The following is a 19664-nucleotide window of genomic DNA, read 5'->3' as shown; positions in this document are numbered from 1 at the left end:
TCCCCCACCCCAATGCAATATGAGAGACAAACTCATTCCCTCCAAAACGCCTTTGGTAAATTTAGTTCAGTCAACAATCACTTTGTTATTGGTTAGTCCTCAGAGGGTGAGTTTATGTAAATATTGTTTTTAGGGCTCATATCCTTTTTCCCGGCCTCAGCTTGTATGAAATAAAACCAGAAAGTACTGGAAATACTCAGCAGGTCAAACAGTATCTGCAGTCGGAAAAAAAAACCAAGTTTAATATTTCAGGTCTATGACTTTTCATCAGAACTTGAGTTTGGTGAAAAATTCTCACATGGAGATGACTGTATTCCTGATCTTGGAAACTAAATCTTTTCTAGATCTCTTTCTATAGATTTATCCAATGTATGCATCGACTTAGAGGTCACTCTTTTTCCATTCATGTATCCATTTTTCACAAGGATAGTTGCGAGGTAAAGACCAGATTTACACCTTTACAATTGACTGATCTTAATTTTTGGTTGTTACACCAATCAGTGACAGGAGCTGCAGAAATCAGTTGAAACCAATTCATCTGGGAATGTTGCTGTATGGCAGTATTAGCAGTAGGTCCCATTGCAGGGGGGGTTTTTCTGACCTTGCTTCTCGCTATTATATGTGAGTGGGATCCAGTGTGACTCCATTGGTTTTAAATTTGCTGATGGCGTAATGTCTGAATTTACAATGATTGGCTTTGATTGGCAACGAAGTGCTATGACCTGTTGTGAAAGATGCTGTAGACATGAAAGCTTTTCCTTTCTTTTAAAGTTGTGTTTTATCTCCCTATTTATTTTCTTCACTAAAGCTACACTTATGAGGTTGCACCAGTCTTTGTTCTCATGGAGGAAGTAGTTTTAAAGAAGATGCGGGAGCTTATAGGCTGGACAGAAGGAGATGGTATCTTCAGCCCCGGTAGGAAAAAAATCATTTCAGTATTTTAATTGACTGAAATAAGTTCCCTGCTATTAATCTTTATAAGGCATGTGACCACTACCTACAGTGATTGTTTGTTTTGATTTGCAGTCTTTAAAGTAGAGAGCAATTTTACTTGTTGTGCATGTTGTTTATTACACATGCAGAGAGGGCTGCTATTCAGCTCATTGTGGCTGTGCTGGCTTTTTGCATGAGTTTATCTTTACAATAGTGAGATTTTACTTTGAAATTTCAAACAGCCAAGTTGTTTTATTCATTCATGAAATGAGGGCATTGATGGCTAGGACAATATTTATTGCCTATTCCAGAGGCAGTTTAAGAGTTCCATCACTATGGATCTGGAGTCACATATAAGCCAAACCAAGTAAGGATGGCAGTTTCCTTCTCTGAAGGTTTTTCCAATAATCCACAATGGTTTTATGGTCATCATTAGAATTTTATTTGCAGATTTTTAAAAAAATTCACATTTCACCATCTGCCTTGGCAGGATTTGAACCATGGGTCCCTAGAACATTACCTGGGTCTCTGGATTAATAGTCCAGAGATAATACTAGGAGGCCACCATCACTCCCTAATAGATGTCATGTAATAGCTTTTATAGCTGTTGAATAAGTTGAGAGGCCACAGGAGAGTTGGAAGGAAAAATTGGCTGAGTAGTTGAGAAGGCAATAATGCAGTAAATAACAAGTTATAATTATTTTAATCAATCTGTTTGAACATATTAAGACATACCTCCAGGGCAGAGGGGACTGAAACTCAGACTGTCTGGCCAGCAGGTAGGGACACTACCACTGTGCCATATAAGCCTTTACTAAGATAATACAGAAGAGGCAGATTTGTAAGTTGAGTAGATGGAACATAAAATTGTAAAGATATTCCTAATTAAGTGAATGGTCAGAATTATGACAAATTGATTACAATGTAGGTAAATATGAAGCCATCGACTTTGGACCTAAACATGATAGATCAGGGTAATCTCTAAATTATACAGTTATGGATGAATTATAAGAGTATGAAGAAAACAAATCTTAGCCAACATTTTGAATCAAATCATTCTCAATCAAAGAAGCGGGCGGCACAGTGGTTAGCACTGCTCCCTCACAGCCCCTCAGATCTGGGTTCAATTCCCGCCTCAGGTGACTGACTGTGTGGAGTTTGCACGTTCTCCCCGTGTCTGCGTGGGTTTGCTCCAGTTTCCTCCCACAGTCACAAAGATGTGCAGGTCAGGTGAATTGGCCATGCTAAATTGCCTGTAGTGTTAGGTAAGGGGTAAATGTAGGGGTATGGGTGGGTTGCGGGTTGGTGTGGACTTGCTGGGCCGAAGAGCCTGTTTCCACACTGTAATCTAATCTAAAAGCTATCGGTATTTCAATCAGTTGTGAATATAAAGATAAACAACAATTTAGTTTTAAATTGATCTCAGTTTGTGCCTGCTATCACTTGACAAATTTGTGGCATTAGGAAATCAGGTTCAAGGCTAAATGCTCAATCTGTGTGTCAAATGTAGCACAGTTGATTAAAATCTCCTGTTCCTAAAGGACTTCGATCAGCCCATGTATGAGAATTTGTTCCAAAACTTCAAATAAATCACTTTATTGACCATAATATATTGAGGAATCTGCCTTTATCTTCTGCCATATTTCCAGTCTACTTGCTCTGGTGTTGTGGTTAGCTATCTTCCTACTTCTGATTATTGCTTGGATTTTTGTCTGCAAATCAGGTGCATGAGGTCAAGATGATTCCTGGCTCCATGAGCTTGACTTTTAGATGGTTGTCTGGACATAAAATTTTTGGTTTATGAGCATTGTGCTCAAAGTCAGGGTGGGTGAACCTGGAAGTGGTGAGGTGAATGCCAGGTGTGGAGGTTGCTGGGTGGAAGGTCTGCCTCAGGTCTCCAGCCCTGTCCAAACTTTAAAAGAAAATGAAAAATAACAACACTCATACCTCAAAACCACACACTGAACACATACTAACTATGCCCAATCCATGCCAACTTATAACATTGCATACCCTAAACCTAACACATAATCCTTCATAGCCTCCATGCCAATCTATGCCCCTGTACCCATCCCATACCCTTCATTCTAACCTAAGTCCTTATATTCAACCCCCCCCCCCATGCCCCTCATATCCTTCATGCCGACCTATATCTTTGTACTCAGTACCATGACCCTTTATAGTTCTTGTGCCAACAATGTCAACTGGTTCTAACCCATGCTGTCTATCACCCTTTGCCCTTACAACCACCACGCAAATTCACTCCATACCATGGAGGTAAATTTGAATAAATAAAGCTTTTAGTATCTATTATGGAACCCAGTATATTTTTCTTAAAAATACTTTGCTATTGACAAAAACCCATTAATTATATTGAAATCCATGCAAATATCTCTTTTTATTCTTTATTCATTCATGGGATGTGGATTTTGCTGGCAATACTAGCATTTGTTGTTCAACTAAGTGGCTTATTAGGCTATTTTAGTGAGTAGGTAAAAGGTAACCACAATTCTGTGGGTTTGGAGTCACATTTAGGCCAGGTAAAAGTGGCAGATTAATTTCAGTGGGGAATTTATCTATTTCAACAGTTTCCTTGTTCTACAGATCTTATCTACATTTTACATAGGTGTATGTCCACTCTTAAATCATTATTGACATGTGACAGTGCAGAAACAGGCCATTTGACCATCAAGACTGCATGGACCCTCTAAAGAGCATTACACCCAGGCTCACCCTATCCCTTAAACCCCGCATGGGTTGTTACCATGGTAACCCACCAAACATGCACATTCCTTGACACTACAGGGCAATGTTTAGTTTGGTAAGTCCACCTGACCTGCACATCTTTGGGAGGAAACCCACATAGACACTGGGACAACTGCAAATTCCACACAGACAGTTGACAAGGCAGGAAGCGAACCCAAGTCCTATAGAGATCTACAGCACAGAAAAGGGCTCTTTGACGCATAGAGTCTGCGTCAGTCAAAGGCAACAATCTAACTATCCTAATCCTATTTTCTAGCACTTGGCCCATAGCCTTGTATGCCTTGGCATCATAAGAGTACATCTAAATACATCTTAATCATTATGAGGGTTTCTGCCTCTATTATCTACCGTAAGGCAGCAGGCTAAGCAGAGAAGGATAGAGTGAGTTGGAATCTTAGAGTGAAAAAATTGGTGTCGGTGCCAGAAAGATAAAGACCCAAAAGTGATTGTTTAAGCTGAGGACATTGAAGCTAAAGTGTATAGAAACTCCAAGAAGAAGCTAGTTCCACTACAACAACTGAATCCCAAGTGACTTAAACCTATCAGCGTGTTAGATACAGAGATGCTGATGTGAGTATTATACAAGTGGTGTTTTGATTATTATATCAGAAGAGGTATTTTGAGAACTATATTATACAAAGCTTTTTTTGATTCTCTTCAATTTATAAGCAAATGTTTTAGGCCTGCTGGGATGATACTTTCACTGTGTGAAACAGTGATTGACAAAGGTAGTTTAGCATCACCATCCTGAGGACAATGGGCAATTAATGCTAGTTTAACAATCAATTCTCAATCCTATGAATGATTTATTTTTAAATGCTGCTATATGTAAAGAGTGTCACGTTTGAAATTTAGATTGTATAGTTACACAACTGTTTTTGATATGAAGAACTGTAACAGTGGTTAGCAATAGTTCAGTTGGCTGCACAGCTGAACTGTATTGCTGAGTGATACCAATGGCTTGGGTTCAATGCCTGTACCAGCCGTGATAGTATGCTGTATCCATGTCTTGCTACGCTGTTTATGTAGAGTTATTTTTCCACTGTATAATTTTCCAGTTAAATAATGATTTTTCTTATATTTTATCCTAAACAGGGGGCTCTGTTTCTAATATGTATGCTGTCAATCTTGCTCGGTACAAGCGCTGTCCAGATTTAAAGGAGACTGGACTTTCAGGTTCACCCCCTTTGGCAATGTTTACATCTGAGGAGGTAGGTTGGAAACATTAGAATCCCATTTAAGTTACTTGTAGTAAGAGATCTTGATGGAATATGTTGGCCTCCATATTCTAGGAAGATTGGAGGCACTTAACTGCAGTCTATTGAAAAAGAAGTGCATAAAGAATGAGTTCACGTTCTTTGGTGGATGAAGGTTTGGAAATCACAGAGCCATAGAGGTCTACAGCACAGAAAAGGGCTCTTTGACGCATTGAGTCCATGTCAGTCAAAGACAACAGTCTTACTTTTCTAATCCTATTTTCTAGCCCTTGGTCCATAGCCTTTTACACCTTGGCATCATAAGTGTACATCTAAATACATCTTAATCGTTATGAGGGTTTCTGCCTCTATCATCCTGCAGGCAGTGAGTTTCAGATTCTCACCACCCTCTGGGTGAAAAGATCTTCTCTCACATCTCCTCTAAACTTCCTGCCCTTTTCTTTAAATCTATGCCCCACGGTCATTGATCCCTCTGTCAAGGAAGAATTTATGCCCCTCATAATTTTATGCATCTCAGTCATGTTCCCCTCAGTTTCTTGTCCTTTAAGGAAAACCACTCCAATCTATCTATTCTCTCTCTTCATAACTAAAACATTCCAGCTTGGGCAACATACTGGTAAATCCCCTCTGTGCCCTCTCCAATCTGTGGTATAATGTGGATTCCAGAACTGTGCACAGTTATGAACTGTGGCCTAACCAACCTTTTATACAGTTTAAGTGTGACCTCCCTGCTCTTAAATTCTATATCTCAGATAAAACAGACAAATAGCTTATATGCCATCTTAACCACTTTATCTATCTATCCTGCAACCTTATGGACCTGGTAGAGATGCACATCAGTGTCCCTCTGATCCACAGGATCCTACCATTCATCTTGTATTCACATGCCTTCTTTGTCCTGCCCAAGTGCATCACCTCTCATTTTTCTGAATTGAATTCCATTTTCCACTGATTAGCCCATTTGATCAGCCCGCCTATATCCTCTTCTACTCTAAGATTATTCTCTTCACTAATTACTATCTCATAAATTTTTGTATCATCAGCAAACCTACAGATCAATTCTCCCACATTCACGTCTAAATATATGTATATATATATATATATATTTTATATATATAAATCACAAACACCTAGGCCTAGCACTGCACCCTGCAGGACCCTACTGGACACAGGCTTTCAGTCACAAAATCACCCCTCAACATCTGCTCCTGAAACTTCTAGATCCAACTTGCCAAATTTCTTTAGTGAAGGTAACAGCCTATGGGATCTATCAGTTTCCCATGTAGAACCTTACCAAAAGCATTGCTGAAGTCCGAAGTAGACCACGTCAAATGCATTGCCCTCACCTACACACTTAGTAATCTCTTCAAAAAATTTGATCTCACCTTAAGAAAACCACATTGACTGTTCTTGAATAATCCCTGCCTCTCCAAATGCAGATTTTTGCTTTTAATAATTTCTGTACCACTGAGGTTTGAATGACAATCCGGTAGTTTCCAGGTTTTTCCCTTCTTGGCTGTCCTCCAGTCCTCTGGAAAGTCAGTACTTGGCCAGAGAGGAATTGAAAATTATTGCCCGCACCGGTGCTATTTCCTTCCTTGCCTCACTCACCAGCATAGGTTGGATTACATCTTGCCATGAATATTTATCTACTTTCAATCCTGCCAGACTGTTCTCTCCTCTCTCTATGTTAATTTCTTTAAATATATCATCCTCTTTCTGTGTACACCAATATTATCCCAATTGCCAATCAACAGCAAGATAAGGTCTTCATTTAGAATCCGATCTACACATACAAATTACTATTGTGATTGTTAATGAGCCCTACTCTTTCCCTAATTGTCCCTCTTAGAACATAGAACATAGAACATTACAGCGCAGTACAGGCCCTTCGGCCCTCGATGTTGCACCGATCAAAGCACACCTAACCTACACTAAGCCACTATCCTGCATATACCTATCCAATGCCCGCTTAAATACCCATAAAGAGGGAGAGTCCACTACTGCTACTGGCAGGGCATTCCATGAACTTACGACTCGCTGAGTGAAGAACCTACCCCTAACATCTGTCCGATATCTACCCCCCCTTAATTTAAAGCTATGCCCCCTTGTAATAGCTGACTCCATACGTGGAAAAAGGTTCTCACTGTCAACCCTATCTAACCCCCTAATCATCTTGTACACCTCTATCAAATCACCCCTAAACCTTCTTTTCTCCAATGAAAACAACCCCAAGTGCCTCAGCCTTTCCTCATAGGATCTTCCTACCATACCAGGCAACATCCTGGTAAACTTCCTCTGCACCCGTTCCAGTGCCTCCACATCCTTCCTATAGTATGGCGACCAAAACTGCACACAATATTCCAGATGCGGCCGCACCAGAGTCTTATACAACTGCAGCATGACCTCAGGACTCCGGAACTCAATTCCTCTACCAATAAAAGCCAGTACGTCATATGCCTTCTTCACTGCACTATTTACCTGGGTGGCAACTTTCAGAGATCTGTGTACATGGACACCAAGATCCCTCTGCTCTTCCACACTACCAAGTATCCGACCATTAGCCCAGTACCCCCTCTTGTGAAGGGCTTCTTACATACTGGCTTAAAAAAAATCTCTTTTGGATACATTTTAAGAATTCTGCTTCCTCTAAACCTTTCACATTATGATTGACCCAATTAATATTTGCGATGTTGAAATCCCTTACTATATATTATCTGCTGTTGTATTTAGAGTCATAGAGTCATAGAAACGTACAGCATGGAAACAGACCCTTCGGTCCAACCCGTCCATGCCGACCAGATATCCTAACCCAATCTAGTCCCATCTGCCAGCACCCGGCCCATATCCCTCCAAACCCTTCCTATTCATATACCCATCCAAATGCCTTTTAAATGTTGCAATCGTACCACCCTCCACCACTTCCTTTGGCAGCTCATTCCATACCCGTACCACCCTCTGTGTGAAAAAGTTGCCCCTTAGGTCTCTTTTATATCTTGCCCATCTAACCCTAAACCTATGCCTTCTAGTTCTGGACTCCCTGACCCCAGATAAAAGACCTTGTCTATTTATCCTATCCATGCCCGTCATAATTTTGTAAACCTCTATAAGGTCACCCCTCAACCTCCGACGCTCCAGGGAAAACAACCCCAGCCTGTTCAACCTCTCCCTATAGCTCAAATCCTCCAACCCTGGCAATATCCTTGTAAATCTTTTCTGAACCCTTTCAAGTTTCACAACATCTTTCTGATAGGAAGGAGACCAGAATTGCACACAATATTCCAACAGTGGCCTAACCAATGTTCTGTTCAGCCGCAATGACCTCCCAACTCCTGTACTCAATACTCTGACCAATAAAGGAAAGCATACCAAATGCCTTCTTCACTATCCTATCTACCTGTGACTCCACATTCAAGGAGCTATGAACCTGCACTCCAAGGTCTCTTTGTTCAGCAACACTTCCTAGGACCTTACCATTAAGTGTATAAGTCTTGCTAAGATTTGCTTTCCCAAAATGCAGCACTTCGCATTTATTTGAATTAAACTCCATCTGCCACTTCTCAGCCCACTGGCCCATCTGATCAAGATCCTGTTGCAATCTGAGGTTACCCTCTTCGCTGTCCACTACACCTCCAATTTTCCTGTCATCTGCAAACGTACTAACTATATCCCTCTTATGCTCACATCCAAATCATTTATGTAAATGACAAAAAGTAGAGGACCCAGCACCGATCCTTGTGGCACTCCACTGGTCACAGGCCTCCAGTCTGAAAAACAACCCTCCACCACCACCGTCTTCTACCTTTGAGCCAGTTCTGTATCCAAATGGCTAGTTCTCCCTGTATTCCATGAGGTCTAACCTTGCTAATCGGTCTCCCATGGGGAGCCTTGTTGAACGCCTTACTGAAATCCATATAGATCACAACTACCACTCTGCCCTCATCAATCTTCTTTGTTACTTCCTCAAAAAACTCAATCACATTTGTGAGACATGATTTCCCATGCACAAAGCCAAATTGTCTATCCCTAATCAGTCCTTGCCTTTCCAAATACATGTACATCCTGTCCCTCAGGATTCCATCTCCAACAACTTGCCCACCATCGACATCAGGTTCACTGGTCTATGGTTCCCTGGCTTGTCCTTACTAAGAGAAAGTGAACTCAGATGCTGGAGATCAGAGCTAAAAACGTCTTGCTGGAAAAGCGCAGCAGGTCAGCAGCATCCAAAGAGCAGGAGAATCGACGTTTCAGGCATGAGCCCTTCTTCAGGAATCACTACCCTTACTACCCTTCTTATACAGTGGCACCACGTTAGCCAACCTCCAGTTTTCCGGCACCTTACCTGTGACTATCGATGATACAAATATCTCAGCAAGAGGCCCAGCAATCACTTTTCTAGCTTCCCACAGAGTTTTAAGTACACCTGATCAGGTCCTCAGGATTTATCCACCTTTACCTGTTTCAAGACATCCAGCACTTCCTTCTCTGTAATCTGGACATTTTGCAAGATGTCATCATCTATTTCCTACAGTCTATATCGCCCATATCCTTTTCCACAGTAAATACTGATGCAAAATACTCATTTAGTATCTCCCCCATTTTCTGTGGCACCTCACAAAGGCTGCCTTGTTGATCTTTGAGGGGCCCTATTCTCTCCCTAGTTACCCTTTTGTCCTTAATGTATTTGTAAAAACTCTTTGGATTCTCCTTAATTCTATTTGCCAAAGCTATCTCATGTTCCCTTTATGCCCTCCTGATTTCCCTTTTAAGTATACTCCTACTTCCTTTATATTCTTCTAAGGATTCACTCGATCTATCCTGACTACACCTTACATATGCTTCTTTCTTTTTCTTAACCAAACCCTCAATTTCTTTAGTCATCCAGCACTCCCTATACCTACCAGCCTTTCCTTTCACCTGAACAGGAATATACTTTCTCTGGATTCTCATTATCTCATTTCTGAAGGCTTCTCATTTTCCAGCCATCCCTTTACCTTCGAACATCTGCCTCCAATCAGCTTTCGAAAGTTCTTGCCTAATATCATCAAAATTGGCTTTTCTCCAACTTAGAACTTCAAATTTTAGATCTGGTCTATCCTTTTCCATCATTATTTTAAATCTAATAGAATTATGGTCGCTGGCCCCAAAGTGCTCCCCCACTGACACCTCAGTCACCTTCCCTGCCTTATTTCCTAAGAGCAGGTCAAGTTTTGCACCTTCTCTAGTAGGTACATCCACATACTGAATCAGAAAATTGTCTTGTACACACTTAAGAAATTCCTTTCTATCTAAACGTTTAACACTATGGCAGTCCCAGTTTGTGTTTGGAAAGTTAAAATCCCCTACCATAACCACCCTATTATTCTTGCAGCTAGCTGAGATCTCCTTACAAGTTTATTTCTCAATGTCCCTCTGACTATTAGGGGGGCTGTAATACAATTCCAATCAGGTTATCATCCCTTTCTTATTTCTCAGTTCCATCCAAATAACTTCCCTGGATGTATTTCCGGGAATATCCTCCCTCAGCACAGCTGTAATGCTATCCCTTATCAAAAATGTCACTCCCCCTCCTTTCTTGCCTCCCTTTCTATCCCTCCTGTAGCAGTTGTATCCTGGAACCTTCAGCTGCCAGTCCTGCCCATCCCTGAGCCATGTTTCTGTAATTGCTATGATGTCCCAGTCCCATGTTCCTAACCATGCCCTAAGTTCATCTGCCTTCCCTGTTAGGCCCCTTGCATTGAAATAAATCCAGTTTAATTTATTAGTCCTACCTTGTCCCTGCCTGCCCTGACTGTTTGACTCACTTCTGTTCTCAGCTGTACCCGTCTCAGATTGATCTCTTTCCTCACTATCTCCCTGGGTCCCACCACCTCCCCCCCCCCCTTCCCCCCTCCACCTTACTAGTTTAAATCCTCCCAAGCAGCTCTCGCAAATTTCCCTGCCAGTATATTAGTCTCCTTCCAATTTAGGTGCAATCCATCCTCCTTGTACAGGTCACTTCTACCCTAAAAGAGATTCCAATGATCCAAAAATGTGAATCCTTCTCCCATACACCAGCTCCTCAGACATGCATTCATCTGCTCTATGCTCCTTTTCCTGCCTTCACTAGCTTGTAGCCCCGGAATTATTCCAGATATTACTACTCTTGAGGACCTTTTTAAATTTCTGCCTAACTCCCTGTAATCTCCCTTCAGAATCTCAACCTTTTTCCTTCCTATGTCGTTGGTTGCAATGTGGACAATGACCTCTTGCTAGCCCCTCTCCCCCTTGAGAACATTCTGCACCCTCTCTGAGACACCCTTGATCCTGGCACCAGGGAAGCAACACACCATTCTGATTTTTCGCTGCTGGCCACAGAAACATCTGTCTGTTAGGGGACTACAGAATCCCCTAACACAATTGACCTCTTGGAATCTGACGTACCCCTCGTGCATTAGAGCCAGTCTCAATACCAGAAACTTGGCTGTTTGTGCTACGTTCTCCTGAGAATCCATCACCCCCTACATTTTCCAAAACAGCATACTTGTTTGAAATGGGTATATCCACAAAAGACCCCTGCACTAGCTGCCTACCTCTCTTACCTTTCCTGGAGTTAACCCATCTATGTGACTGTCTGAGACTTTCCGCCCCCTTCCTATAACTGCCATCCATCACATACTGTTGCTGTTGCAAATTCCTCATTGCATCTAACTACCTCTCCAACTGATCCATTCGATCTAATAAGATTCACAGCCAACAGCATTTTTGGCAGATATAATCCGCAGTAACCCTTAAACTCTCTTTAAACTCCCACATCTGACAAGAAGTACAGTCTATTAAAGGCCATTTTTGCTCCTTCACAATATACAGACCCAGAAATGAACACCGTCTTATTCCTCTACAAACACTGCCCCAGGTTAAATGAATAGTTATGGCTTATATTTTAAGTTTAATCAAGAGATGTATCTCCAAAAACATATAATCAAGAAAAAACCCACTCTACTCACTACTGCAGATTCTCTGTAGGCCACACTTAAAAACAATGATTAACTTATCTGATTCTGTGTTGTGAACTTCATCGAACAGTTTCTCCAAGATTAGTTGTGAATTTCACTGTTTGTTAATTTTTCCAGATGCACTCCGATGTCCAGCGATACATGAATTCAAACAGCGAAAGCAGTAACTGTGCAGATTCTCTCTCTCTGTCTCCTGCAATGACCTCACCATGTGCTTCCTTTGTCTGTTCTTTTCCCTTTTAAAATTGCTGGGTTTTTAAATTTATTTTTCCAAAGTTCCAAAACAATGCAACGGCATATAAAACAGTAATTGCTGCTCCTGGAATTTGAGGAAATCACCTCCAGCACCTAAAATACTTCAAAAAAGAGCAGCTGTTATAGCCAGAAATCTTTCCCATCCTCCATCTTGGATTACCCAAAATCCTATTTCTCTCAGAATGTTAGGGGACCTCTTGTGCACTCCCAGCAATCTGATTGCTCCACTTTGGTCTTCAAGATCTACCTGTATAGCTTCATTTGAGGAGCCTTCTGAGATGTCATCCCTGCTTTCTGCTGTAATTGATTTTGTGATCAACATTGCGACACTCCTTCACTTTTACCTCTTCCCCTGGCTCACCTGAAGACCCTATATCCTGGAATGTTGAGCTGCCAATCTCCCCCTCAATCAGGTTTCAGTGATAGCAATTACAACATACCTGGATGTTATAATTTTGGACCCTCAACCCATCATTCTTTAGTCAGACTCTTTGCATTCAAGTAAATACCATCCAATGTTGTTAAACCTTCTTGTGCCTTAACTGGCCTGCACTTTCTATGCCTCATTCACTTCCTTGCTGTCTTTTAATTTTTGCTGTTCATCTCCACTGCTGAACCTTCTCTCAACCCATTTCCTGCCAGGTTAGTTTAAATTCTCCCTGGTAACACTAGCAAACCTTCCTGCAAGGATATTGGTCTCTTCCAGTTCAGCTGCAATCCACCATCCCAAAAATGATAGTGTCCAAGAAATCTAAAGCTCTCCCTTTGCACCATTTCTCCAGCCATACGTTCTTCTGGACTGACCTCCTATTTTTATACTGTCTAACATGTGGCACCAGAAGTAATCCCGAGATTACTACCTCTTGGGTTCTGCTTTTTAATCTAATTCTTAGCTCCCTAAATTCTGCTGTAAGACCTCATCCATTTTTTCACCTGTGCAAATACATAACACAATCTCTGTTTATTTGGCTTCCTCCTTCAGAATGTTCACCAGCCTTTCCATGGCATTCCAGAATCTACCACCAAGGGCTGCAGCATACCATCCTAGAATCTGTTTTGTGGCTGCAGAAATGCCTATCTGTATCCCTCACAGTTAAATCTCCTAACACTCTCACCCTGCTGTTCTTCTTCCTTCTCTCTTGTGCAGCAGACACATCCATGGTTAAGTCGGCTCCCATTTCTTTTCCTACAGTTCTCTCTCCCAACAGTTTCCAAAATAGTATATCTGCTAAAAAGTGGTTGGGCAATGGGGGATATTTTTTACCAATTGCCTCCCTCTACTCAGCATGGTGATCACCAGGCTCTTGCTGCCTGTTCAGTCTTAACCAGTGGTATGATCACTTCACTGAATGTGCAGTCTATGACACATTCAGCATCATGGATGTTTCACAGTGAATTCACCTGCAGCATCTCCAACTCTGAAACACAGTGAGCCAGTTCTTGCACATGTGCTCACCAGGCCGTACTAAAGCCTCCATAATTTGCCACGTAGCACGGAGGAACACATCAAGGGTGTGAGCTCAGCTGTCGTAACTTCTTTTAAGCCCCTAACCTATGCCCTTTTAAAACAAAAATGTTAATTTTCATTATGTAAGGATATTAGTAACTCACTTCACTTATGCTAATTGTACTTACTACCCTACTTTGCTAACTTATAATACTTTGTATATTGAGCCTAACTTTCACTTATTCATGTTGCTTCTTAGCTAATCCCCTCTTTCAAAAATACATTTTTATAATCATGAGCCAATTAAACCAAAGTGAATCTGAATGAGGAACATGGAATATTAGGAACAGAAATAGTTTATTCAGTGTTTCCAGCCTGTTTTCACTATTTGATTAGATCATGGCTAATTCTCAACTCCATTTATCTATTTTAGCTCTATTTCATTTGATACACTTAACAAAAATCTTATTGATCTCATAGTTGAAAGCTTCCAAGCACAAAAGAAAAAAAGACAGGGAATCAATATGGAAGTGCTTTTGGGCCTGACAACAGCACAGGAAATCATGAAAGAGCAATCGTTCATAAATGCTGAGATAATTTTGCCATTCAATGAAAGTGTCAGGCTTTAATGTATTAAAAACATGGGAGGAAAGTACATTTTTATTAAGAAACAAATGTAAAGGACTATAGCCCCAGAAGTATCCAACTTAGAATCAGATAAACTTGCAGCTTAGAAGGAGGCCATTCAGCCCAGTTGGTTATCTGAAAGAGTTAGCCTCATTCTATTCGCTTCTCTGTATTTGTCTATTTAAATGTTTCTTCTTCAAATAATTATCTACTTCTCTTTTAAAATCTATTATGGACTTTGCATCCAGCATTATTTCTGGTAACACATTACATCTCCTAACAGCTCATTGTAGAAAAAAACAAATCTGCTAATCTGTTCCTTCATCTTAATTTGGGCCCTTTCCTTACCAATTTATGGAAATGGATTTAATTCCCAATTTGCTATATGAAACAACTTTGCAATTTTGAAAATCCATCTTGGGCCTTCTGAAAACCTTTGTTGTAATTAACAGGATGCCAGATTTTCTGGTCACATCTCATAACTAAAATATATCATTTCTTGTATCATCTGAGTGAATTACTGCTGTATTATTTCCATGTCCTTGATGCCACCAAGATTGCAAAAAGGAGTTTGGAGGACAAGGTTAATCAAGAGGTACTTAGATTTTAACAGCCTGAAGTTTATGGGTGGTCAGGAAGACAGAGAGAGATCAGGAGTTTCACAGTTCTGAGATGCTTGAAAAGATTTTAAGATAAACAGATTGAGACCTTTTCCATGATTTAGTTACAGTTTTTTCCCCTGCATCCAACCTTTACCCCACCTACCATGCAAACCAAAACCTGGGTTGCTTCTTGAACTCAGCTTGTTATCCTGTGTACAGTGCTCTTCCTGGTTGCGTATTTGTAATTGACAAATCTATTCTTGTCGAATACATTATAGAGATGGGAAACATTATAAATACACATGCTTGCAGCCACAACATTTTCTTCAGATTTCCAACATTTTTAAAGAAAATCATACAGAAATATTATTTCAGTTTTTTAAAAAAAACTGTTCAGTTGGACTGTGAAGCAACATGACATAACCCAGATTGATCAAAATTATTTAAGCTGTCTTTTCTTTTCCATAGAGTCACTACTCTGTGAAAAAAGCTGCTGCCTTCCTTGGAATTGGCACTCGAAACGTCTACATGGTGAAAGCTGACAAAAGGTCGGAAGAATTACTGTTTAAACTTAAACACTGGTTGGGCTAATTACAGTTAATGTTGCCTGGCATTCTTGGTCTGCCCCTTATCATTAAGACCAGTGTATGCAAATAGGTTTCCTGGTTAAACATGGTTACTCAAACATCAACAATACATTTCATCAGATGAAAAATCTTCATAATGTCTTACTCAACACTTGATTGTAAATGAAATGTTGCTTCTTGTTTGCTGTTTAAACAGGAATTAGCAGATGAAAGATGACCAAGGTACATTTTCAATTTGGTATGGGATGCATATGGACGCAGTTCTGTCCAGTTTATTCTTATTAGATTTTTTGTAACACTTTGATGGAACTGAATGACTGGCCATTTAAGAGAGCAATTAAGAGTCATACACATCGCTGTGGGTTCGAGTAACATAGAGGCTAAACCAAGTAAGGTTAGCAGATTTTATTCATTGAAGGATCAGCTGGGTTTTTGCAATAATCTAATTTCATGGCCACCTTTATTGATATTAGTTCACCTACCAACTTGGTTGTATGGTAAAACAATAATGCAAGTATTAATTACCCATGACAATCATTATCTGTTGCTATTTCTATTTCTAGGTTGTCAGTGTACAAAAGCCTCATGTAAAAGGGGAAGAAAGCCCCCATTGAAGAGATCTGGGGACTATAGGTCCAAAGACCTTGATCCTTCCAGACATAGCACAGTTAACATATGCTTTTGTCAAATGAGTGAATGTATACTTAGCCCAGGCACAGCCATACTCAACTGTCAGCCCTGGCTCTGTGGAACCTCTCTTCTTTCTGTGTCAAAGGTCAATACGTTCAAATACCACTCCACACTGCAATTTGATACTACCAACAGAGTAATGGAGATGCTATGACTCTAACAGGAAGTGTGCACTGGTAAATCAAGCTCCACGACACTGCATGTATAAATGTTTCATTTAGTCACCAAAGTAGTCACTTTCCCCTTTGTCCTACTATCCATAAAAAACCCAACAGGTAAACTGGTAAACAACTAAGCTACAATACAGAATTAAACTTTGTCCCCTTACGTCCAAACACACACATTCACAAAACAAGCAGGACGATACAGCTATTCAGAGTAATGTGGTTTAAATAAAATGAAAAAGAGAAAACAACACAATGGGACAAGAGTCCCAACTCAAAGGATAAAATAGACACACTTCTCATTGTCCAACTGATTTTCTGCCAGTGGGTTGAAATGTTGACAATTTTGGAATCAACTAAACTTCAAACCTGACTTGAATTCAGTGGAGAGTCAGTTGGAAATTCTGACATTTGATTTTATCAGGCTACCCAGAATATTTCAGCCAAGACAGAGAAATCCTTGTAGTTGGTTCTACCTCAGGACTTTCTGCTGAATTTTCAGAAGAGATGTCTTTCTCCACATGACCCAGCTAGCTATACTCAAATAGCAGCAACTCTAGTCCAAAGGCTGTTCTTAAGCCAGCTTTAGCATAGGACCTCCTCTAAAACAATTTGTCCAAAAGTTCTAGTAATAAAGCCAATCTCTTATCTCTGTTGCAAGCTTTACTTGCTTTCTCCCCCATAAAGTCATTTGACTAGTTGTAGGTGAATACACTAACTTTTGACTTTTCAGACCCAATAAGTCACATGGCAAATCTTCTGCAATTCAGAAATTGTCCAAATGCTTCATTCACAGTTATTTCTAAGGAATATCTGTTTCAAACAGAGACATTAAACCTGTCTCCTCTTGCAGGTGAACATAAATCCTGTGATAGGATTTCGAATAAGGGTGTGAGTTCTAGGACTACATCTAGCTTTTAACAAATATTACTGGTACAGTTGATTCAATCATCATCTAATTTCTGTTGGTGTTACTTTGCAGTGCTAAAATTGGCTGACACACTCTCTTTTTATTGTAGCAGAACAAAAGGTTACTGAAATTGCATAATTTACAACACCTGGGAGGAAAATAGTCAATAATAAACTATTAGTTGCTGCCTTCAATATCTTGAGTTCATTTCAAAATGCCTCTTATACTCCTTTCATATCTCTCTTGGCTGCTCACCTGATTTTCATGACAGTGTTTAACACAGATTCTGAGCAAAAATGTTGAAACTTATTTTATTAAACGGTTGCTATTTGGAAACATTATTGGCAACAAAAATCTGAAATTAGAACACAACAGATATCAATATCCTGCTTGCTTTCTTGATTTTCAGTGTCAGTGGACTTGCATCATGCAATAATTTATGACTAATGGAATATTTTTTATTTTTATTTTTATTCTGATGTATAAAAATCTGCCATATGATTTAATTATTCTAATCAATCTAGAAAAATATAAAATGGAATGATTTGATAGTTCTGTTTGCTCTCTATGGTTTATCATCCTGCTCTTACAGATGCCAGCTATTTTTGCACATATTGAATATTGGTATGCATCAGGTACAAATGATTTCATGTGTACAAAGTTATTTGTGGTGAGACTATTGCCTGACAGAAACAGCAGCTCCAGTAATCCCTACTGGCCTTTGTTTATGCCTCTTGGCGCTCAGATTCAGGTGTGCAGCTCTCAGATTCAGTCACATGAGACATGAAAGCCACTTTTATTTCCATTACTTATTCAAGCACAACCATTTCTGACGAACACTTTGGTCAAATTGAGTGCATTGACAAGCTGTGTGAAAGCTATTGCATCAGTTCATAAGCAAAAGAAAAGATTTTTCTTAACGATTGTGGTTGAAATTTTACTTGACCTGTACAAAAGGATAACAGAAGATGAAAGCTGTCTCCTCAATTTTGTTTGAAGAGAAAAAAGATCTCCCTACATATTTGGTCTTTGCTAATTTTAGAGGCAGAGTATTTGCAGTTTGAATGCATGTGGATTGATAATTATTCAGGTTGAATTACAGGCTCATTTAGATGATAAATAAATTCAACGCCTTAAGGTAACACTGCAGCACAATTAAACCTCATGTCCCACATGTTAGCAAAAACAAAATTCACACCCAAAGTCCACAATTCTTGCTTTTTCTGTCATATGGACTTGTGTGTGTTTTTTTTATTCCAGTGTCCTGGTGTATTTTATAGCAAATTGATGAGCTCTTGCTATGTTAAGTCATGCAAATACAAAACAAATTCAAAATGGAAACAATCAAGTTGTAAAAGAGATTGGCTGTGTAAGAGAAAGCTACTCTTACCATTTATGTAAATGATTGGTTTCGCTGCTAGACTTTTTTTGAGATGATTTAGAAACATTTATACAGCAGAGGCTTCTTAATGGAGACACAGCAGCATAGGAAAATGTCCATTTGCAAAGCAACACCTCATATTTTTAATGCGTAAAGAAGTCTTTGCGAACTGTATGAGAACGCAAATGCTTTTTAATTGACTTTTACTTAAAAAGCAATCTGTTCATATGCATATGCTGATAGTGGACTGGATGTAAGTTTGCTCGCTGAGCTGTAAGGTTTGTTTTCATCACCATACTAGATAACATCATCAGTGAGCATCCGGTAAAGCACTGGTAGTAAGGCCCGCATTTTATTTGTGTTTGGGTTGTTGACATCATTTCCTGTGATGTAATTTCCTATGGTGATGTCATTTCCTGTTTTTTTTCTCAGGGGGTGGGTAAATAGGATCCAAGTCAATGTGTTTGTTGATAGTGTTCTAGTTGGAATGTCATACTTCTAGGAATTCTCACGTGTCTCTCTGTTTGGCTTGTCCTAGGATGGATGTGGTGTCCCAGTCAAAGTGGTGTTCTTCCTCATCTGTATGTAAAGATATTAGTGAGAGTGGGTCATGTCTTTATGTGGCTAGTTCATGTATCCTGGTGGCTTTCCATCCGGAACTCTATCAACAAACACATTGACTTAGATCCCATTTACCACCCCCTGAGAAAAAAAAGGAAATGACATAACAGGAAATACATCACCCCAGGAAATGATGTCACCCCTGGAAATGATGTCATAACCCAAGGAAACCTCAACACAAACAAAAAGCGGGCCATACCACCAGTGCTTCTCTGGAGGTTCACAGATTATGTTACCTAATATGGTGACAATATGTCTGAAAACAAACGTTCCAGTGCAGCAAGCAAATCTACCTCCAGAACCTCAACCTGAGCTACAAATCTCCTCAAAATTCACTGACACGGACTCATTTTTGCCATTGCCGGAGATCAAGAGATGAGAGTGTGGTGCTGGAAAAGCACAGCAGGTCAGGCAGCATCTGAGGAACAGGACAATCGACATTTTGGGTAAACGCCCTTCATCAGGAGCT

At 40.0% G+C, this 19664-nt stretch overlaps 1 protein-coding gene across 1 annotated transcript in view; it reads left to right on the top strand.

Annotated features, from left to right (window-relative positions):
* LOC140464977 (acidic amino acid decarboxylase GADL1-like) overlaps nt 1-19664 on the top strand; it is a 123105-nt gene that overhangs the window by 52344 nt on the left and 51097 nt on the right. The window contains exons 5-7 of the mRNA XM_072560687.1: nt 809-915; nt 4795-4910; nt 15311-15390. Of these exons, the coding sequence (XP_072416788.1) occupies nt 809-915; nt 4795-4910; nt 15311-15390 (303 nt within the window). The remainder of the gene's footprint in view (nt 1-808; nt 916-4794; nt 4911-15310; nt 15391-19664) is intronic.

Source organism: Chiloscyllium punctatum, chromosome 41, assembly GCF_047496795.1.
Source record: "Chiloscyllium punctatum isolate Juve2018m chromosome 41, sChiPun1.3, whole genome shotgun sequence".
Lineage (NCBI taxonomy): Eukaryota > Metazoa > Chordata > Chondrichthyes > Orectolobiformes > Hemiscylliidae > Chiloscyllium > Chiloscyllium punctatum.
The sequence above is the reverse complement of the archived record's forward strand: the minus strand, read 5'-3'. Positions and strand labels throughout refer to the sequence as shown.